The 21,686-nt window shown below is 45.2% G+C and overlaps 1 protein-coding gene and 1 long non-coding RNA gene across 2 annotated transcripts in view; one reads left to right on the top strand and one right to left on the bottom strand.

The window, feature by feature from the left end:
- The window catches only part of LOC117878514, a 27,405-nt gene extending 9,345 nt beyond the window's left edge, over positions 1-18,060 (bottom strand). The window contains exons 1-2 of the long non-coding RNA XR_004645994.1: positions 17,983-18,060; positions 5,407-5,638 (exon numbers count right to left, since the gene is read on the bottom strand). This is a non-coding gene — a long non-coding RNA (uncharacterized LOC117878514). The remainder of the gene's footprint in view (positions 1-5,406; positions 5,639-17,982) is intronic.
- SHISA3 (shisa family member 3) lies at positions 17,633-21,686 on the top strand. The gene is made up of 2 exons (XM_034772761.1): positions 17,633-18,232; positions 19,985-21,686. Exons 1-2 carry the CDS (start codon positions 17,857-17,859, stop codon positions 20,431-20,433), a joined length of 825 nt encoding a protein of 274 aa, XP_034628652.1. The 5' UTR covers positions 17,633-17,856; the 3' UTR covers positions 20,434-21,686.

The following is a 21,686-nucleotide window of genomic DNA, read 5'->3' as shown; positions in this document are numbered from 1 at the left end:
CATCATTAAACGTCCCCCTTTCATGCCCATTATCCTGCAACCAAAGGAGTTTTTATTGCATCAACAGTTTATGAAAGCAGCCCAGAATTTTACTTTTAACAATGCCACTTTATACACCAGTTTCTATTACTAGGCTTCCTCTAAATTTTCCTTACTTCATTTCCTTTTCTTGATAATTTTCTATTTAATTCACAGCCCTGTTCAAGCCCACACCAGGCCTGTCACCTTTATTTTCCAAAAGAGGGTGGAGCCTATGAGGCTGAGAAGGAGTGACATAGCTATTCCTATGGACCCTCTCATCCTTTTTCTGCTGGTGGAATAATGGCATGTCACCAAGCAGCAGGAACCCCCCAAAAGGAACTGCTCAGTTATTAATGCTTGCAAAAAATATTTTCAATGACCTTTCTGTTGGAAATCTAATTCTTTTCCATGTGCATTGGGGGAGCTGTTTGGAATTCTTATAGTGTCTCTTCTGTTATATTACTCTTCGACATGTTATGCACCCAGATGAATTTAAAAAAATAAAGTAGTAGCAGTCCTCTAAGTGTGCCTTTTGCAGTTTACGTTAGTCCACTTTAAAAGCTAAACCATACATAGGCACTCTTAGCATGGAATAAGAGTGTTTACACAAGGAGCTAGTGCAGAATAGCTATTGTGCTTTTAACCCTAGTTTATTCCACACTAACTTTCCGTGTAGACAAGCACTAAGAGAATTTTTCCTGTTTGAAAGATCTGTAACAGCCTTGGACCACAGGCAAGCCACAATATTGTTTCAGTAGTTCTTTTCATACTGTTCCTCTCTCTGTATTTCTGATTTCACAGCTGGATTTCCTTTGATTTTCCTTCCATTCCCCCGGGATGCAACCTGGAACTGGGGTACCCCTAAGCCCTCTGTTTTATCAATCTGGGTTCCCTCTCAGACTGTGATGTTGTGACAAGCTGAAAAGCCCTCAAAACTTGCCCTTACACAAACATCCGCAGGCAGGGGTCATACCCAACTGTGTTCATGAATGCTTTGCCAGCCACCGCATGAACCAACAAAAGAGAGGCTCCAGCCAAAATACCGTCCAGCTCTCCAGCCTAGGACACCGGAGCGGTATGGTCCTGCCTTCTCAAAAGCCTCACCAGTAAAGATTATTACAATTTTTCCCCAAGCACTTAACGCAAACCACACTGTTTTAGGTAAAAAAATATAAAACAGATTTATTAACTACAGAAAGATAGATTAGACTTAACTCACGCGATTAACTCAAAAAAATTAATTGCGATTAAAAAAATAATCATGATTAATCGCAGTTTTAATCACACTGTTAAACAATAGAATGCCAATTGAAATGTATTAAATATTGTCGATGTTTTTCTACATTTTCAAATATATTGATTTCAATTACAACACACAATACAAAGTGTACAGTGCTCACTTTATATTATTTTTATTGAAAATATTTGCACTGTAAAATGATAAATGAAATAAATAGTATTTTTAATTCATCTCCTACAAGTACCATAGTGCAATCTCTTTATTGTGAAAGCGCAACTCACAAATGTAGATTTTTTTTTGTTTAATAACTGCACCCAAACACAAAACAATGTAAAACTTTAGAGCCTACAAGTCCACTCAGTCCTACTTCTTGTTCAGCCTATCACTAAGGGCTTGTCTATACTTACGCGCTGGTTCGGCGGCAGGCAATCGAACTTCTGGGTTCGATTTATCGCGTCTAATCTGGCCGCGATAAATCGAACTCAGAAGTGCTCCCCGTCGACTCCGGTAATCCTGCTCGCCGCGAGGAGTACGCGGAGTCGACGGGGGAGCCTGCCTGCCGGGTCTGGACCGTGGTAAGTTCGAACTAAGGTACGTCGATTTCAGCTACATTATTCACGTAGCTGAAGTTGCGTACCTTAGTTCGATTTGGGGGTTTAGTGTAGACCAAGCCTCAGAGAAACAAGTTTGTTTACATTTACAGGAGAAAATGCTGCCAGCTCCTTATTTACAATGTCACCAAAAAGTTAAAACAGGTGTTCGCATGCCAGATGCACTAAAGATTCATATGCCTCTTCATGCTTCGGCCATTGTTCCAGAGGACATGCTTCCATGCTGATGATGCTCATTAAAAAAATAATGCATTAATTAAATTTGTGACTGAACTCCTTGGGGGGAGAATTGTATGTCCTCTGCTCTGTTTTACCTGCCTTTTGCCATATATTTCATGTTATAGCAGTCTCAGAGGATGACCCAGCAGCACATGTTGTTCGTTTTAAGAACACTTTCACTGCAGATTTGACAAAATGCATAGAAGGTACCAATGTGAGATTTCTAAAGATACCTACAGCACTTGACCCAAGGTTTAAGAATCTGAAGTGCCTTCCAAAAACTGAGAGGGAGGTGGTGTGGAGCATGCTTTCCGAAGTCTTAAAAGAGCAACAGTCCAATGCGGAAACTACAGAACCCGAACCACCAAAAAAGAAAATCAACTTTCTGCTGGTGGCATCTGACACAGATAATAAAAATGAACATGCGTTGGTCTGCACTGCTTTGGATTGTTATTGAGCAGAACCTGTCATCAGCATGGATGCACGTCCTCTAGAATGGTGGTTGAAGCACGAAGGGACATATGAATCTTTAGTGCATCTGGCATGTAAATATCTTGCGATGCCAGCTACAACAGTGTCATGTGAATTCCTGTTTTCACTTTCAGGTGACATTGTAAACAAGAAGTGGGCAGCATTATCTCCTGCAAATGTAAACAAACTTGTTTGTCTGAGCGATTGGCAGAACAAGAAGTAGGACTGAGTGGACTTGTAGGCTTTAAAGTTTTACATTTAATGTAAATGTATGCAGTTTTTGAATGCAGTTATTTTTTATACATAATTCTACATTTGCATTTCGCACTACAGTACTTGTATTAAGTGAATTGAAAAATACTATTTCTTTTACTTTTACAGTGCAAATATTTATAATAAAAATAAATATAAAGTGAGCACTGTACACTTTGTATTCCGTGTTGAGACTGAAATCAACATATTTGAAAATGTAGAAAACCTCAAAAATATTTATATAAATAGTATTCTATTATTATTTAGCAGGGTGATTAATTGTGATTAAGTTTTTTTAATTGCAAGATTAACCACAATTAATTTTTTAATTGCTTGACAGCCCTAATTTTAAGTGATTATAAGTGATAGGAAACAGAACAAAGTAGATTACCTAGCAAATAAACAAAACACAATCTAAGTCTTATACACTACACAGGATTTGAATCAAACTGTCTCACGCTGTTAGATAGTACAAGCAGTTTGTGGATGTTTTATACACAGGCAGGGTGTTTATTCTTTCCCACCTGGGATCAGCATTTCCCCAGTTCAAAGTCTTTGTTCTTCCAGAGTCACTTTCAGGTGTTGATTTGTGGAGAAAGTGAGGAGTTCAGTATCACGTGATTTAGTCACAAGACCTTGCATGCTTCGATGAGTCATAGCAGCTATTATCCATAGGCAGACCAAAGCGTCCACAGCTTAGGATAAGCTCTTCCATGGCCCATTGTCTAGGTCAGAGGTGGGAAAACTACAGCCCGCAGGCCACATCCGGCCTGCAGGACCGTTCTCCCCAGCCCCTCCCCTGCTGTTCCCCCTCCCCCCGCAGCCTCAGCTCACTGTGCCACTGGCGCAATGCTCTGGGCAGTGGGGCTGCAAGCTCCTGCGGTAGCACAGCTGCAGAGCCCGGCCTGACCCAGTGCTCTGTGGTGAGCGATGCATGGCTGGCTCCAGCCGGGCGGCGCAGCTGCCTGTCATGGTACAGCTGCTCCGCCAGGCACCAGTGCTCCAGGCAGTGCGGTAAGCGGGCAGGGAGCGAGGGAGGGGGGTTGGATAGAGGGCAGGGGAGTTTGGGGGGTGGTCAGGGGCTGGGGGTGTGGATAGGGGTCAGGGCAGTCAGAGGGCAGGGAACAGGGGGGTTGAATGGGGGCAGGGGTTCCGGGGACGGTCAGGGAAAAGGGGTGGTTGGATGGGGCAGAGGTTCTGGGGGGGGGCAGTCAGGAAGGAGAGGAGGGGTTTGATGGGACGGCTGGGGGCAGTCAGGGGTGGGGGTTCCGGGGGCGGTCAGGGGACAGGGAGAAGCGGTGGTTGGATGGGGCAGGGGTCCCGGGGGGGGCAGTCAGGAAGGAGAGGGGAGGTTGTATGGGGTAGCAGGGGGGCAGTTCGGGGCAGGGGGTCCAGGGGCGGTCAGGGAACAGGGAGCAGGAGGGGGTGGATGGGGCAGGGGTAAAGGGGGGGCTGTCAGGGAACGGGGGGGTTGGATGGGGCAGGAGTCCTGGGGGGCCGTCATGGGCGAGAAGCGGGGGGGTCGGATAGGGGGCGGGGGCCAGGCCACGCCTGCCTGTTTGAGGAGGCACAGCCTCCCCTAACCAGCCCTCCATACAATTTCTGAAACCCAATGTGGCCCTCAGGCCAAAAAGTTTGTCCGCCCCTGGTCTAAGTTGATAGGCCATTCAACTTGAACAGGACATTCAAACGTGCTGTCTAGACTATATGTGAAGCTCTGTGGGTGTTACAAGCATATTTGAAATACAAGATGCATAATCAATAATAATAACTCCAGATACAAAAAGGATACATGCATACCAATAGGATAATCATATTCAGCAAATCATAAATTTGTCCATTGACACCTTACATGACACATCTTGTACAAGATGCAACATAATTATATCATAATCATACCATAATCATATTACTATGGTGAATATGGGGTGCAGAGTGTCTATCTTCAATGGTGTCAAGTATCAGAGGGGTAGCCGTGTTAGTCTGAATCTGTAAAAAGCAATGGAGGGTCCTGTTGCATCTGAAGAAGTGAGGTTCTTACCCACGAAAGCTTATGCTCCCAATACTTCTGTTAGTCTTAAAGGTGCCACAGGACCCTCTGTTGCTATCTTCAATGGCAATATCACAGGGTGCCCTGCGTGTTGAGCAGGGCCACCCCCATTGGCACAGTGTGGGTTACGTACACCCCATCACACAATCATTAGGACTTCCCGTGGGAACAGGCAATTGTGATACAGAGGGCTCAGGACCCCTGGCAGGGCCAAGTGAACAATCAGTCTGCAGCCCCTGGCAGAACAGAGCACAACAAACAGTCTAGGGTCCCTAAGCCTCCTGGCTGGGGCAAGTAATAGGAGTTGGAGCTCTGACCCTCTGGGCTGGGCAGAGCATAGCAACCAATCAGTCTGCAGTCCCTAAGCAGGGTAGAGGAACCAATTAGCCTGTGGCTGTAGCCTCCGGTAGCCACACCTTGTGGCAAGTGTAGGGGTGGGATGTAGGAGAACCCAGGGCCACCCTAGGTTCTGACCTAGGGCCCTATGAAGCTGGGAAATTCCTAGTTACAAGAATAAATACATTCCCTGGGTCACTTCCTACCTCAAAGCTCAGCTCGGGCATCTCCTCGGCTGGCAGCAGCTCAGTGCCCCAATCGGTCTCCATGGTCGACTGGCCATCTGCAGTGCAGTCCAGGTGCACAGCTCCCACCTCTTGGAGAGTTGCAGGCATTTCTGCAGGAGCTTGCAGCACATATCCTTCTCCTTCATCTTCATCCTCATCCTCCGCCAGGCCAGACTGAGCTGGGCCGCCTCCTTTTATCTGTCCCTTCCACCTGGAGCATGTGCAGCAGAGGAGAGGGGGTCATGGTCTCCTGGGCCCACAGTGATTGGTCAGGCCTCGTTGGCCCAGTGCGGGGTAAGGACACCTCATCACAGGTAGCATTCAAATATGGCCAGAAGAAACCCCCTTGGCTGCTATTCTTAAACTTCCCATACCCAGCTTGGCTCTGTGGATTATAAAACCATAAAAGTGGCCATCTTGGATCAGATCAATGGTCCAGTCTAGCCCAGTGTCCTGTCTTCTGACAGTAGTTGGTGCCAAATGCTTCAGAGGGAATGAACAGAAGAGGGCAATTATCAAGTGATCCATCCCCTGTTGCCCATTCTCAGCATCAGGCAGTTAGGAGTTTAGAGACATCCAAAGGATTAGGTTGTGTCTCTGCCCATCTTGGCTAATAGCCATTGATGGGCCTATCCTCCATGAACTTATCTAATTCTTTTTTGGATCCAGTTATACTTTTGGCCTTCACAACATCCCCTGGCAATGAGTTCCATAGGTTGGCTGTGGATTGTGTGAAGAAGCACTTCCTTAGATTTGTGTTAAACCTGATGCCTATTAATTTCATTGGGTAACCCCTGGTTCTTGTGTTAGGTGAAGGAGTAAATAACACTTCCTTATTACTTTCTCCACATCATTCATAATTTAATAGACCTCTTTCATATCCTCTCTTAGGTGTCTCTTTTCTAAGCTGATCAGATCCAGTCTTTTTAATGTCGCCTAATGTGGAAGCTGTGTCATACCCCTAATCATTTCTGTTGGTTTCTCTGTGCTTTTTCCAATTCTAATATATACTTTCTGAGATGTGGTGACTATAACTGCATGCAGTATTCAAGGTGTGGATGGATTTATATAGTGGCATTATGATATTTTCGCCTCATTTTCTCTCTCTTTCCTAATGATTCCTAACATTCTGTTAGTTTTTTGGACTGCCTCTATACATTGAGCAGGTGTTTTCAGAGCACTATCCATGATGACTCCAAGATCTCTTTCTTGCGTGGTAACAATTAATTTAGACCCCATCATTTTATATGTATAGTTGGGATTATGTTTTCCAATGTGCATTACTTTGCATTTATCAACACTGAATTTCATCTTCCATTTAGTTGCTCAGTCACCCAGTTTTGTGAGATCTCTTTGCTGTTAGCTTTGGACTTAACTATTTTGATAGGTTTCAGAGTAGCAGCCGTGTTAGTCTGTATCCGCAAAAAGAACAGGAGTACTTGTGGCACCTTAGAGACTAACAAATTTATTAGAGCATAAGCTTTCGTGGACTACAGCCCACTTCTTCGGATGCATCTGAAGAAGTGGGCTGTAGTCCACGAAAGCTTATGCTCTAATAAATTTGTTAGTCTCTAAGGTACCACAAGTACTCCTGTTCTTTTAACTATTTTGAGTAATTTTGTATCATCTGCAAAAGTTGCCACCTTACTCTGTACCCCTTTTTCCAACTCATTTATGAATATGTTGACCAGCACCGGTCCCAGTACAAATCCTTGGGGAACCCTGCTATCTACCCCTTTTCACTGTGAAAACTGACCATTTATTCCTACCCTTTCTTTCCTATTTTTTAACCAGTTACTGATCCATGAGAGGACCTTTCCTCTTACCCCATGACTTCTTACTTTGCTTAAGAGCCTTTGGGGAGAGACCTTGTTAAATGGTTTTTGAAGGATCAGGTACACTATATCCACAGGATCACTCATGTCCACATGCTTGTTGACACCCTCAAAGAATTCTAATAGATTAGTGAGGCAGGATTTTCCAGTTTGCCTAGTATTGAGGTTAGGCTTACCAGCCTGTAATTCCAGGGTCACCTTTGGAGCCTCTTTTTAAAAATTGGTGTTATGTTAGTTACCCTCCAGTCATCAGGTGCAAAGGCTGATTTAGGCAACAGGTAACATACCACAGTGAGTAGTTCTGCAATTTCACATTTCAGTTCTTTCAGAGCTCTTGGATGAATACCATCTGGTCCTGATGACTTATTACTGCTTAATTTATCAATTTGTTCCGAAACCTCCTCTAAAGACACCTCAATCTGGGACAGTTCCTCAGATTTGTCACCTAAAAAAGAATGGCTCAGGTGTGAGAGTCTCCCTCACATCCTCTGCAGAAAAGACAAATGCAAAAAATTAATTTAGCTTCTTTGCAACTGCTTTGTCTTCTTTGAGTGCTCCTTTAGCACCTTGATCATCCAGTGGCCCCACTGACTTTTTGGGAGAGTTTCTACTTCTGGTGTACTTAAAAAAAATTGCTGTTAGTTTTTGTGTCTTTAGCTAGTTACTCTTCAAATTCTTTTTTGGCCTGCGTAATTATACTTTTACACTTGATTTGCCAGAGTTTATGCTCCTTGTTATGTTCCTTAATGGGATCTGACCTCCAATTTTTAAAGGATGTCTTTTTGTTGCTAACTGTGTCTTTTACTCTGTTGTTTAGCCAAGGTGGCTTGTTTTTTGGTCCTCAATGTTCCCTCTAATTTTTTCCATCCATGTGTGGAATGAATTTTGTTATGTGCAGCACAATATTGAGGTAATGTGCGGATATGCACCACCATCTCCATACTTTCATGGCAGCCCTAATCCCACCAAGAGCTTACAATGTCCTACTGGTAGTACCTAGCTGGGTCTTAGGGAAAGTCTGTCTTCAGATGATGTCTGCAGTACCTATCTGTTCATTCCTACTGCCTCCTTCCATAAGGATCAGTACATGCTTCGCAAACTATACATATAAATGCACCACTGAAATGCAGCCACCTCTGGGGAGAAAAGTCAGCAGCCAGCTAGGCCAACAGCACAGAGAGCACTGTGCAGTAGTTTGGAAAGAGAAGGGGAATTGTGGATAGGAAGAATCTTTTCCTCTCATGCAAAATGCTTGAGATATTTAATGTTCAGACAAGGCTTCATATATAAAGGTCTCATCTGAAAATGTAAAATATAATACTGCAATATTAGAAATTAAAGTAACTGTTTCTTTTTAAATCAGGACACTAAGGCTCAAAATAATTTAAAAAAAACCACTCAAATTCTCCTTACTACCGTCCTCTTGTATTAACAAAACAAAGCACTTTAAAACTCCTACAAACTATTCAATCTTCATGTTGTTTATATTTTTACACTGGATCAGCTTGGACAATTAAAGTTCACCTTCAGATTCTCATGCACACACACAAAGTTCCAATGTCTTGGTCATTACAGTGAAACACACCTAGCTCTGTAAATTTACACAGCACTTTACAAACACGTGGGCTCAGGCAACTTTCACTTGGCATGAATTTCTCCCACTTCTTTCCATGAGGCCACTCACATGAGTAACAGCTTCATGAGTAATACTCTTTGGGATCAGGCCCCTAGATAAATCACATGTCCTCTCGCCAACAAAAGCTTGGCAAACACTGCTAGGGGAGGTTTAAATCCACAACAGGGAATTGTTATCCCAGCCCCAGGGTTGCAGCGGGGAGAGAGGACTGCCCTCACCCCAGGGTGGGGGAGAGAGACATCTCTCCCCACCGCAGCCCTGGGGCTAGGACTCGCAGTCCTTTCTGCCCGCCACAGCGCTGCACCCCCCCAAGCTTCCCCATCACCTCTCCCCCACCCCACTGCCCCCCGTGGCTAAGTCCCTGGCCTGGTCCACACTAAGCCCCCAGTTCGAACTAAGATACGCAACTTCAGCTACATCAATAACGTAGCTGAAGTCGAAGTATCTTAGTTCGAACTTAAAAGTACTTACCGCGGGATTACTGGTGTCGACGGCGAGCACTTCCGGGATCGATTTATCGCGTCTAGACAAGAAGATCGATTGCTGGCTGCCGAACCAGCGGGTAAGTATAGACGTACCCCGTATGTGCTCCTGCACTAATCACGTGGCTGCCCTTGATGGCTTCTTGAGCAGTCACGCAGGCACGCACTTTAGGGGGAACACAGGTCCTCATGCTGTTTTTTTTATTTGGGGTGTACATTTAGTTTGAGCCTCTATTAGAGTGTTTTTAAAAAGTTTCCATGTACTTTGCAGACATTTCCTTCTTGTAACTGTTCCTTTTAATTTCCATTTCACTAGCTTCCTCAATTTTTGTAGCTTTCCTTTAAAATACCACTGTGGTGGCTTTCTTTGGTATTTCCCTCCCCACAAAATTAAATTTAATTACATTATGGTTGCTATTACTGAGTGGTTTGACCATATTGACCTCTTGGATGAGATCCTGGGGATTACTTAAGACTAAATCAAGAATTGCCTCTCCCCTTCTGGGTTTCAGTACCCAAGAAGCAGTCATTAATGGTGCCTAGAAATGTTATCTCTGCATCCCGCCTGAGGTGACATGTACCCAGTCAATAGAGGATATTTCAAATCCTCCATTAGTGTTGGGTTTTCTGTTTTTGTTGCCTCTTTAATCTCCCTGAGTATTTCACAGTCATTGTCACCATCCTGGTGAGGAGGTCAGAAGTATATTCCTACTGCTATACTCTTAGGCTTGGTCTACACTACCCCCCCCAATTCGAACTAAGGTACGCAACTTCAGCTACGTGAATAACGTAGCTGAAGTCGAAGTACCTTAGTTCGAACTTACCTTGGTCCACACGCGGCAGGCAGGCTCCCCCGTCGACTCCACGGTACTCCTCTCGCCGAGCTGGAGTACCGCAGTCGACGGCAAGCACTTCCGGGTTCGACTTATCGCGTCCAGACTAGACGCGATAAGTCGAACCCAGAACTTCGATTTCCAGCCGTCGAACTAGCTGGTAAGTGTAGCCAAGGCCTTAATGTTTAAGCATGAAATTTCTAGCCATAGAACTTCTATGGTACAGTTTGAGTTATTTAAGATGTTTACTATATTTGACTCTGTGCTTTCTTTCTCATATAGTGCCAGTCCCCCACCAGCATGACCTACTCGGTCATTCCTATATAATTTTATACCAAGTTTCTGTGATGCCTGCTAGAGCAATATCCTCATTTAATACCAAGCACTCAAGTTCGCCCATCTTACTATTTAGACTTCTAGCATTTGTATACAAGCATTTATAATATTTAGAATTTCCAACCTAATGCTTTGTGATACTCTGCCACCATTAGAGAGACAAGGTGATGAGGTAATGTCTTTTATTGGACCTCATCCACCTTGTCTCTCTAGTATTCTGGGATCAACACCTATACCACATACAGCTATGCCTCCATGTCCTTTGTACAGAATCCCACTATTAACTGCAATTTCATCTCTATTGTCCTAGTAAACTTTTATGCTTGGAAGTGTCTATTAGACTTCCTACTAGAATTAGTCTTTCAAACTAACTGTTAAGATTAGGTTATTCTGTATCTAGCATTTGGGTGGGTCAGATTTTGTTTCAGAAGTGGACAGTGCTTGAGCCATATTAACTTCAAACTCCTATTCCTGCAGCTCCTTGCTTTCTCTTTTCATAGGTGCTCTTAGAAGCCTGTCATCTATAAGAAACTCCTTATCCAGGCCTGTATTTTACATGTTTTCTTTCAATTTCATTATAATTTCCTAAAGTGTGGGTAGTGTTTTGCACAATAGCTTCTGTAATATGGCTTCCTATGGTTTATGGGGTGTTTCTACCTCAGCTGATTTCTGCTCATAAAACTGTTCTCAATCAAAAACTGTTGCCAGTGTATTTTTTTCAATCTGAGTATAGCTCTGTTGTTTTTTAATCAGAGTTTTGAACACACGTCCCAGTGGTGATCATCTGGCACAAGGACAGGCCCCAATCATAGGAGTTTGTAGCAAAGAAGATCTTTGGCTGCATGTTATTCTTGAGATGAATTCAGCACTGATAATTCTGTATTTTTTTAATTCACAAAACCCATTCTTTTGTCAACCAGCCCAATGCAAATTTGTACTGTCCTCAAGCAACATTATGAGTGGAACATTTAATTATTCTGGGTCTCTGCATTAGCACAATTGCCTCCATCTTCTTGGGTCAGACCAAACTGCATTGGTCACTGAGTATGTATTCCTCATAATTCAGCCTGATATGGCATTTGTTATTGTTCTTATTATATTACTTATAATTGTATTGCAGCAATCCAGTCAGAGTGATGGGGAGAGGTGTAGGGTGGGGGCACCAGGGAAGATGGGGGTGGTGAGGCTTTGGGAGGGAAGAGAAGGCCCTGGGACTGAAGGGGCAGTAACGGAAATGGGGAGGAGGTGAAGTCTAGGAAAGGGGAAGTAGGGGCTACACACTGGGTGAAGGCTGCGAGAAAGGGGCAGGAGGAGAGAAGATGGGGTGAGGGCTGAGAGGAAGGGGTGAGGGCAGTATATAGAATCATAGAACATCAGGGTTGGAAGGGACCTCAGAAGATCATCTAGTCCAACCCCCTGCTCAAAGCAGGACCAATCCCCAGACAGATTTTTGCCCCATCCCTAAATGGCCCCCTCAAGGATTGAACTCTCAACCCTAAGGTTTAGCAGGCCAATGTTCAAACCACTGAGCTATCCCTCCCCTTGGTCCTGCTTTGAGCAGGGGGTTGGACTAGATCACTGCTTCTCAAAGCCAGTCCACCACTTGTTCAGGGAAAGTCCCTGGCCGTCCAGGCCAGTTTGTTTACCTGCCATGTCCGCAGGTTCGGCCGATCGTGGCTCCCACTGGCCGTGGTTCGCTGCTCCAGGCCAATGGGGGCTGAGGGAAGGGCGGCCAGCACATCCCTCGGCCTGCGCTGCTTCCCGCAGCCCCTATTGGCCTCGAGTGGCGAACCGCAGCCAGTGGAAGCTGCGATGGGCCAAACCTTGGATGCGGCAGGTAAACAAACCGGCCCGGACCGCCAGGGGCTTTCCCTGAACAAGCGGCGGCCCAACTTTGAGAAGCACTGGACTAGATGACCTCCTGAGGTCTCTTCCAACCCTAATCTTCTATGATTCTATCGGTCACGGAAAGGACTGGGAGAAGGGGAGGTAAAGGGATGAGAGCAGCAGGCAGGCAGGGTACAGAAGGGCTGGGAGGGGAGATGCAGGCATGAGGGCAGACGGGGAGGCAGGGTAAGGATTGGGCAGGTGCAGGGGTGAGGGACAGCAGGGGAAGGACTGGAAGGGAGGGTACGGGGGGGGTGAGGGGCAGCAGGGGGAAGGGCAGGAAGGGAGGGTGCAGGGGACAGAGCCAGGGGAAGGTTAGACTAATTTGAACTTCAACCACAGTGCATCTTTTATTCGTTTCCAAGACTTTCAGTCCTTTTGGACTCTTTCTGAAAAAAAGAGTACAAAAAGCCATTAAATGTATGGCTTTTTAATGTTTTTTGAAGATTCTGCAGCTTGTACTAGAGCTAGCTGGAGTAGATGGCCTCTGCAGTGTGTATAGGAGAGATTAGGGTTATACTTTTCTCTGAGCAAAGCTTGTACTCCACTATGTCTTCCAGAAAAATTTGTAGCTCCATCAAATGCACAAGCAACCATCTGTTTGTGGTTCAATTTACAAGCATTTAACTTTTCTAAGATGTCAAAGATGCAGCTGATGTGTCTTCTATAACCTGAACATCTAGAATGCATCTACTGGCCTACCGTGGGCATCAAGATAACATACACAATGACTTAATAATTGATGCCTATTTGCATTGGTGCATTCATCAGCCATGTATGCACATATTTTGAATATGGTGAGAGAGTTCTTCACTTTGAGTCTTTCACTGTTGCACCGCATGCTTCTACAGAATCATCTAAGTTTTTTCAGAAAGATAGCGAGCATTTGCCAGTCTTGTTTGAAACCCGTGTCCATAAGAACGTAAGAATGGCCATACTGGGTCAGACCAAAGGTCTATCCAGCCCAGTATCCTGTCTACCGACAGTGGTCAATGCCAGGTACCCCAGAGGGAGTGAACCTAACAGATAATGAACAAGTGAGCTCTCTCCTGCCATCCATCACCATTCTCTGACAAACAGGGGCTACGGACACCATTCCTTACCCACCCTGGCTAATAGCAATTAATGGACTTAACCTCCATGAATTTATCCAGTTCTCTTTTAAACCCTGTTATAGTCCTAGCCTTCACAACCTCCTCAGGCAAGGAGTTCCACAAGTTGACTGTGCGCTGTGTGAAGAAGAACTTCCTTTTATTTGTTTTAAACTTGCTGCTCATTAATTTAATTTGGTGCCCCCTAATTCTTATATTATGGGAACAAGTAAATAACTTTTCCTTATTCACTTTCTCCACATCACTCATGATTTTATATACCTCTCTCATATTCCCCCCCTTAGTCTCCTCTTTTCCAAGCTGAAAAGTCCTAGCCTCTTTAATCTCTCCTCATATGGGAATCGTTCCAAACCCCTAATCATTTTAGTTGCCCTTTTCTGAACCCTTTCTAGTGCCAGTATATCTTTTTTGAGATGAGGAGACCACAGCTGTATGCAGTACTCAAGATGTGGGAGTACCATGGATTTTCATGGGCAATAATATATTCTCCATCTTATTCTCCATCCCCTTTTTAATGATTCCTAACATCCTGTTCACTTTTTTGACTGCCGCTGCACACTGCATGGATGTCTTCAGAGAACTATCCATGATGACTCCAAGATCTTTTTCCTGATTAGTTGTAGCTAAATTAGCCCCCATCATATTGTAATTATAGTTGGGGTTATTTTTTCCAATGTGCATTACTTTACATTTATCCACATTAAATTTAATTTGCCATTTTGTTGCCCAATCACTTAGTTTTGTGAGATCTTTTTGAAGTTCTTCACAGTCTGCTTTGGTCTTAACTATCTTGAGCAGTTTAGTATCATCTGCAAACTTTGCCACTTCACTTCTTACCCCTTTCTCCAGATCATTTATGAATAAGTTGAATAGGATTGGTCCTAGGACTGATCCTTGGGGAACACCACTAGTTACCCCTCTCCATTCTGAAAATTTACCATTTATTCTTACCCTTTGTTCCCTGTCTTTTAACCAGTTCTCAATCCATGAAAGGATCTTCCCTCTTATTCCATGACAACTTAGTTTACGTAAGAGCCTTTGGTGAGGGACCTTGTCAAAGGCTTTCTGGAAATCTAAGTACGCTATGTCTACTGGATCCCCCTTGTCCACATGTTTGTTGACCCCTTCAAGGAACTCTAATAGATTTGCAAGACATGATTTCCCATTACAGAAACCATGTTGACTTTTGCCCAACAATTTATGTTCTTCTATGTGTCTGACAATTTTATTCTTTATGATTGTTTCAACTAAATTGCCCAGTACTGACGTTAGACTTACTTAGAGGGATCAACTCTAGAGCCCTTTTTAAATATTGGCGTTATATTAGCTATCTTCCAGTCATTGGGTACAGAAGCTGATTTAAAGGACAGGTTACAAACCATAGTTAGTAGTTCCACAGTTTCACATTTGAGTTCTTTCAGAACACTTGGGTGAATGCCATCTGGTCCCGGTGACTTGTTACTGTTAAGTTTACCAATTAATTCCAAAACTTCCTCTAGTGACACCTCAATCTGTGACAATTCCTCAGATTTGTCACCTACAAAAGCCAGCTCAGGTTTGGGAATCTCCCTAACATCCTCAGCTGTGAAGTCCGAAGCAAAGAATTCATTTAGGGCAGGTCTACACTATCCGCCTAAATCGGCGGGTACAGATCGATCTCTCGGGGATCGAATTATCGCGTCTCGTCGGGACCCAACAATCGATCCCTGAATTGACGCTTGTACTCCAGGTAGGTAGGAGTAAGCGCCATCGACAAGGGAGCCGCGGAGGTCGATTTGCCGCCGTCCTCACAGTGGGGTAAGTCGGCTCCAATACGTCGAATTCAGCTACGCTATTCGTGTAGCTGAATTAGTGTATCTTAAATCGACCCTCCCTCCCGTAGTGAGGACGTAGCCTTAGTTTCTCCAAAATGACTTTATTGTCTTTAAGTGCTCCTTTTATATCTCGATTGTCCAGGGGCCCCACTGGTTGTTTAGCAGACTTCCTGCTTCTGATATACACCTCTACCCCGATATAACGCTGTCCTCAGGAGCCAAAAAAATCTTACCGCATTATAGGTGAAACTGCGTTATATCAAACTTGCTTTGATCCATCAGAGTGCACAGCCCCCCCACCCCCACCCGAGCGCTGCTTTACCGCATTATATCCAAATTCATGTTATATCGAGTCACGTTACATCGGGGTAGAGGTGTACTTAAAAAACATTTTATTACCTTTTGAGTTTTTCACTAGCTGTTCGTCAAACTCCTTTTTGGCTTTTCTTACTATATTTTTACACTTAATTTGGCAGTGTTTATGCTCCTTTCTATTTACCTCACTAGGATTTGACTTCCACTTTTTAAAAGATGCCCTTTTATCTCCCACTGCTTCTTTTACATGGTTGTTAAGCCACGGTGGCTCTCTTTTAGTTCTTTTACTGTGTTTTTAGATTTAGGGTACATTTAAGTTGGGCCTCTATTATGGTGTCTTTGAAAAGTGTCCATGCAGCTTGCAGGGATTTCACTCTAGTCACTGTATCTTTTAATTTCTGTCCAACTTCAGAATTAACAAATGACAATGAACTTAAAATTGGCCTCCAGTTTGTAGTGAGTGGTGTCTCTTGCTTGCTAGTCTCTAAGGTGCCACAAGTACTCTTCGTTCTTTTTTCTATAACCTGAGTTGTGTCTCCAGCATTCTTAACAGCCTCATTAAGTTTAAGTTCTTCTAAAATTGGCTTTGACAGTGACTGGCTTATAAGGCTTTCTGCATGTTGGTTTGACACAATATGGCCATTTTTATACAAAAAATAATTATAATAATAAAAAAGTTTAGTACAGAAACTCCCCAAGATACTTTGGGGAAAATCTTGGCCTACTAGGAAATGTACCGGTATATTTATATAAGTTTCCCAGTCACAAAGCTAGCATTCTGGAGCAGAGTCACTAAAACATAGTCCAATGCTCTGGCCACTGTTGTTTGTCATGCCACCGTTCACTCTACCCCTCCATCCCCAATGTCCCTGCACCGTCACCTTCTGCTGCCACCTTGCCACTGTGACCACTGCGAGTCAGTCTCTCGAGGTTCCACCCAGCTCTCAGTGATTTCAGCTCCCAGTGAGGGAACCTTGCTGCTAGAGCAGGCTAGGCCGTCTCTTCCACAGAAACACTGTCCCACAGCAGGTCTAAGCACTTAGACCTGATTATCAATGATTTCAGCTCTAGTGACCATTTAACAAACCAAAAGACTCTCTATGAAGCCTAATGAGCTCTCTCTCTAAACAGGAGAGAGGGGAAGGTCAAATAGTGCCTGTGACTCTTAGGCAGATCCCACACCACCAAGCAAAACACCTGTACCCCACCCTCTCTCTCTGCACTAGGACATGGCATCCAACCTGCTTAGGGAGGGCAGTTCAGTTGAGGGTGACCAGTGCTTAATTTGTAATGAAAGAGGTGCCAGGGCTCAAGCAAGTTTGTTACTTTCGTAACTGACGTGACAAGCCCAGAGGTCCCAGGGCTATGAACTGCCAAGCCTAGAAGTGCTGGGGCTGAGCCCTGGCAAGCCCTAGCACAAATTAAGCACTGAGGGAATAACAACATTTAATGATCCCCACATTTAATGCTTAAGTGATTTGTAACCCAACACCAGCCAAAATTGTTCACTTAAGCAGCACAGCTCTGTGTGCTGGATACCTAAGCAGAGTAGGTGTGTTCATGTAAATACAGTCTGGTCCTGAAGCCTTTCCACCCACTGCTGGCTCATCACTAGCTGTCAGGGAAGAACTCATTCAGACCTTGCTTATAAATAATAATTTGAAATTATTAGGTAGGCTAATAGAGCTGAAACAAGTGTGCTGACATCGTCATAAATAACAGCTGTATGAGGCAGCTAGTCTTTGTTTAGACTTTACTAACCCATTATGCTTTCTCAGGCATAAGTATTTCTTTATATGCTTTTAAAGCTTGTATTAATGTTTCAATGTCAATTCAAATTGCCAACCAATGACTAAACTGGCAACACTGCATGTAACGGGGGGATTGGTAGGGGATCTGGAGAAATCCCAGGCAGGCGGGGCTCCGGCTGCTCCCCCAGACAGTCAGGGCTGAGAGGCGAGCAGGGACCGGGAGCTCAGCGCCCTCCCCTCCGGCGGGCTCTCTCCCAGCAAGGGGGGGCTGCGCTCAGGAGAGCCGCCTCCCCCGGCCCCCCATGGGCTCGGTGCGCCGGGGGCCGCGATGAGCCCGGCGGGGAGCGGCGCAGCAGCAGCCCGTGTGCGCGTCCAGCGCTGCCGGCGGGGGCAGCCCCGCTAGCCTCGCCCGCCGGGCGCCGCCTGGGATGTGGCTGCGAGCAGAAGTCGCTGCCGCGGCCGTGAGGCGGGGAGTCGGGCGCCGAGCCTGGGCTGAGCCGGGAGCGGGTCCCGCTGCCGCAGCCATGGGGGACCGGGGGCTGCTGCTGCGCTACCTGCTGCTGGGATTCCTGGGCTGGGGCGCGTCCGCCCAGCCGGCGGGGGGCGAGTATTGCCACGGTTGGGTGGACGGGAACGGCCGCTACCACGAGGGCTTCCAGTGCCCGGAGGACTTCGACACGCCGGACGCCACCATCTGCTGTGGCTCCTGCGCCCTGCGCTACTGCTGCGCCGCCGCCGAGGCCCGGCTGGAGCAGGGCGGCTGCACCAACGACCGCGAGCCGCAGAACCCGGGGGTGACAGCCCGTGAGTGTCCAGCCCGCCCGCCTGCGGGCTCCGCGCCTCTGCCCCGCTCCGCCCGCGGGCTCCTCTTGCCCGGGACCTGACGCTCCGGCTGCTGCGCAGGACTGGCGCGTGGCCGAGCCTGGAGACTGCGCTAGGGACCAGCAGCAGGCAGGGCGATACCACCCGAGGCGGCTCGCGGGCGGTGAGCTGCGGCTGTTCGCCGAGCCAGCGCGGCCAGTCGCTGCGGAGTGCGATCCCCTCCCGCCCCAGCCCCTCGCTGCTGCGGGCGGCCTGCTCGGGACGAACCCCGCGCTGCGCGCTAGACGCGGCAGGGCAGAGAAAGTTTCCGCCAACTTCCCTGGGAAGCGCGTGAGGCTCTGGGCGGCCGGGCATGTGGCGGCGGCAGGTGAAGGGCGAGACTGGCATGGGGCTGAGTCCGGCTCCTCCCTGACGGCTTGGCGGCAGCGCCCCACGGGCCACGCGAGCTGCTTTGGAGGCAGGGCTCGCCGGGGTGCTGGGGCTCCCTGCGGCGCCCGTGTCCAGGCAGGGGCAGACCGCCCTTCCCAGCAGCGGCCTGGGCCACCCACCGCCCGCTCCCCGCCGCTGGGTGGGCTCTTGCGATAGGCTTGGCCGAGCTGGGGGGCCGCCGTCTGGCGCAGCCCCGGCCACGCAAGTTCCCGAGAGCCGGGGCCGGGCAGCCAGCTCGGGGCTCAGCTAGCGGCGCTAGTTGGGCTTTTGTGCCGCCAAACGGGAAACCGCGTTACCAGGTCCTTGGCTGGGCGGAGGACGGGCAGAGGCGGGTTATTTTTATACTTCGTAACTGGTCAAAGGTGTTGCTGGAGCATCCTGGGCGAAAATAAAACCCGCGGCCTTCAGCCGAATGAATGCCGGGCTCCCCTGAAGAGCGTGTCAGGACGGTTCAAATCTGTGGGGAACTAGCCAACAGCGGCTGGCAATACGGGTTTGCTTTAATCACTCCCACAACTTAGAAGTGGCCCAAACATTTAAATCCCATAAAATCAAAAGGCAAGTTTATATTGAAGAGCTAGTTACCTTGCAATGAACGAGCAGCTGGAAAGCCATATCCGTGGCCGTTTTATTTTTTCCTTTCCAGACGTGACTAACTTTAACTGTAAAAAGAATCAGAGAAGGGTTCCAGGAATATAATATTTTATATCAAACAAGTAATCCAGCAAAAGCGTTGAAAGATATTTTGCTGAAAATCATTCACTCTGAAGTTACTTGCCCCCTAAAAAGGGACTGGAGCTTTTGAAGAGTTAGTCCATAGTTTCAGGCAGTTATAATTTGCAGCAGTGAGTAAATTTCCGAAAAAACTTGTTGGAAAAGTGGAGCATGATTCCTGAACAAAGGGAAAACCAAACCGACCACTGAAAACTATACTCATGCAGCAAACAGGATGATGCGGATAACCCTTCAAGATTCCAATACTGATCTAAAATAGTAACACTAAGAATTATTCTATTAAAATTGTCAGCAGCAAATAATTTTAATTTCTGCATGTAGGAACTAAAGGCGAATTAAAAATCAAATGCAGCTTATTGCAGGATCAGTTAAGTTGTTACTTAGTATCAGATCATACGTACCCTTGGCACGCAGTTCACAGTTTATTTGTAATACATGAAAGGAGCATCTTTTAACAAGCGCGGTAGATGATGAGAGTTTAAGAATAATGTGGGACTTTGAAAACTTTGCAAAGTTAAATAGACGAGCTATTTTGGAGTGTTAAAATGTACTTATTTATTTTTTATTCAGAGCCGATCTACGTTCCTTTCCTTATTGTTGGATCCATATTCATCGCCTTCATTATTGTGGGTTCGTTGGTAGCTGTTTATTGTTGCACGTGTTTAAGACCTAAACAAACATCACAGCCGCCAATACGATTCTCTCTTCGAAGCTATCAGATCGAGACTCTTCCAATGATCCTGACCTCCACTAGCCTCCGGACACCGTCCAGACAGTCCAGTACTGCAACCAGTTCAAGTTCTACTGGAGGCTCCATTCGAAGGTTCTCTTTCGCCAGAGCAGAATCTGGGTGTTTAGTGGCATCTCCACCTTCACCTTACACATCTGGCTGCTTACAAACAGGCCATTCTATCCACCTAACTCAACCAGCTGGATTTTTGGTGTCATCACCCTATTTTGGCTATCCTCTCCAACCAGAACCTTCCCTAGCTGGGAGGAGCTGCCCAGATTTTAGCTAGGAGTTTTCAAAAGTAATATATCTATAGGAAGTATACTGCTGCAGTGTACATTTCACATTAATATGTTCTGTAATTATGGAACTCAAAACCATGTGAATGGGGGAGTTGCCCATTTAAAAGTGCAAGATGGTGTAGAAACTGGTACAAATACTTACTTTAGTTGTAAAACAGTTTCCTTGTACTTGGGCCACAACTGCATATAAATTATGAAACATTTTAAACATTTATTGCTCTCAAAAAGTGACCTTTTGATCATTTATTTTAATTTGTGCAGAATTTCTGCAGAGAAATGTAGAAGACCAATTTGGGATAAAATTATTAATAACATAGCTAGAAGAGTAATAAATTACTTTTGAGTTCCAAATGCTATTAACTCTGTTATAACAAACCAGGGACCTGATTCTGCAACTCTTGAACAATCAGTGACTATTCGTCACCAGAATAGTCCCACTTACTGCAATGATACTGCTCAGGTGAGTAAGGGTCGCAGGATCCTGACCTGGGGCTGAGGGAAGAAAGGTATAAAAATGGGGAGTGGGGGAAATTGTCCATGATTATAGATACCAGAATTGGATTTTTAAGTGCACATAATATACCTGAGATTAGGGAGCATAAATTTTACTTTTGAAAGTAAAGTGTTAGACAGATAGGGCCAAATATTTTAATACTGTTTAAATTTAGTTTAAAACATGTCCAATCTCCCAGTAGTCCGATCATTATATATGGAAAAAGTACAACCTGCACAATAGAGATTGTCTATGTAAAATCCTAAAAACATTATTACTTCAAAGCATTTTGTTCAGCAACATGTATATAAATACAAATTGGACAAAGTGGTCTTCAAGTTCTATTTGTAAAATTAGTAATGTATAAAATGTAAAGACAAATTCATAATTTAAAATGTATGTACAGCATTGACAACATTAATTATTTAGTAGTCATATTGAATTGTTTTATGTCAAACTGGTTGAAATTTTAATTTTTGGTTGTAATTCGCTACAAAATGCCATTCATAAACTTTGAGCCTATTAAGCAATGTTCATTTGGATACAGTGTCAGTACGTTTGTATTTTGTTTTCTATACATTAAAAGTAGTAGTAAATTTTGTTCTTTTGCAAACTATTTTACATCCATACAGCTGTGATGCTGCAGATTTAATATAGTTTATAACAGTGTTGAATATGCAGTTAACTTGTCAGATTAACATAACTGAATTTAAAGTGTATAGAAAAATAAAGAATTATATTAAATTG

This window comes from Trachemys scripta, chromosome 5 (genome assembly GCF_013100865.1).
Source record: "Trachemys scripta elegans isolate TJP31775 chromosome 5, CAS_Tse_1.0, whole genome shotgun sequence".
NCBI lineage: Eukaryota > Metazoa > Chordata > Testudines > Emydidae > Trachemys > Trachemys scripta.
This window is presented reverse-complemented; position numbering and strand designations above follow the sequence as displayed.

Bases quoted from the DNA above. Each gene is read 5' to 3' on its own strand.
- SHISA3 (XM_034772761.1), top strand. From the start codon at position 17,857: ATGTGGCTGCGAGCAGAAGTCGCTGCCGCGGCCGTGAGGCGGGGAGTC. The intron at 18,233-19,984 runs GTGAGTGTCCAG...TTTTTTATTCAG, and splicing joins GAACCCGGGGGTGACAGCCC to AGCCGATCTACGTTCCTTTC.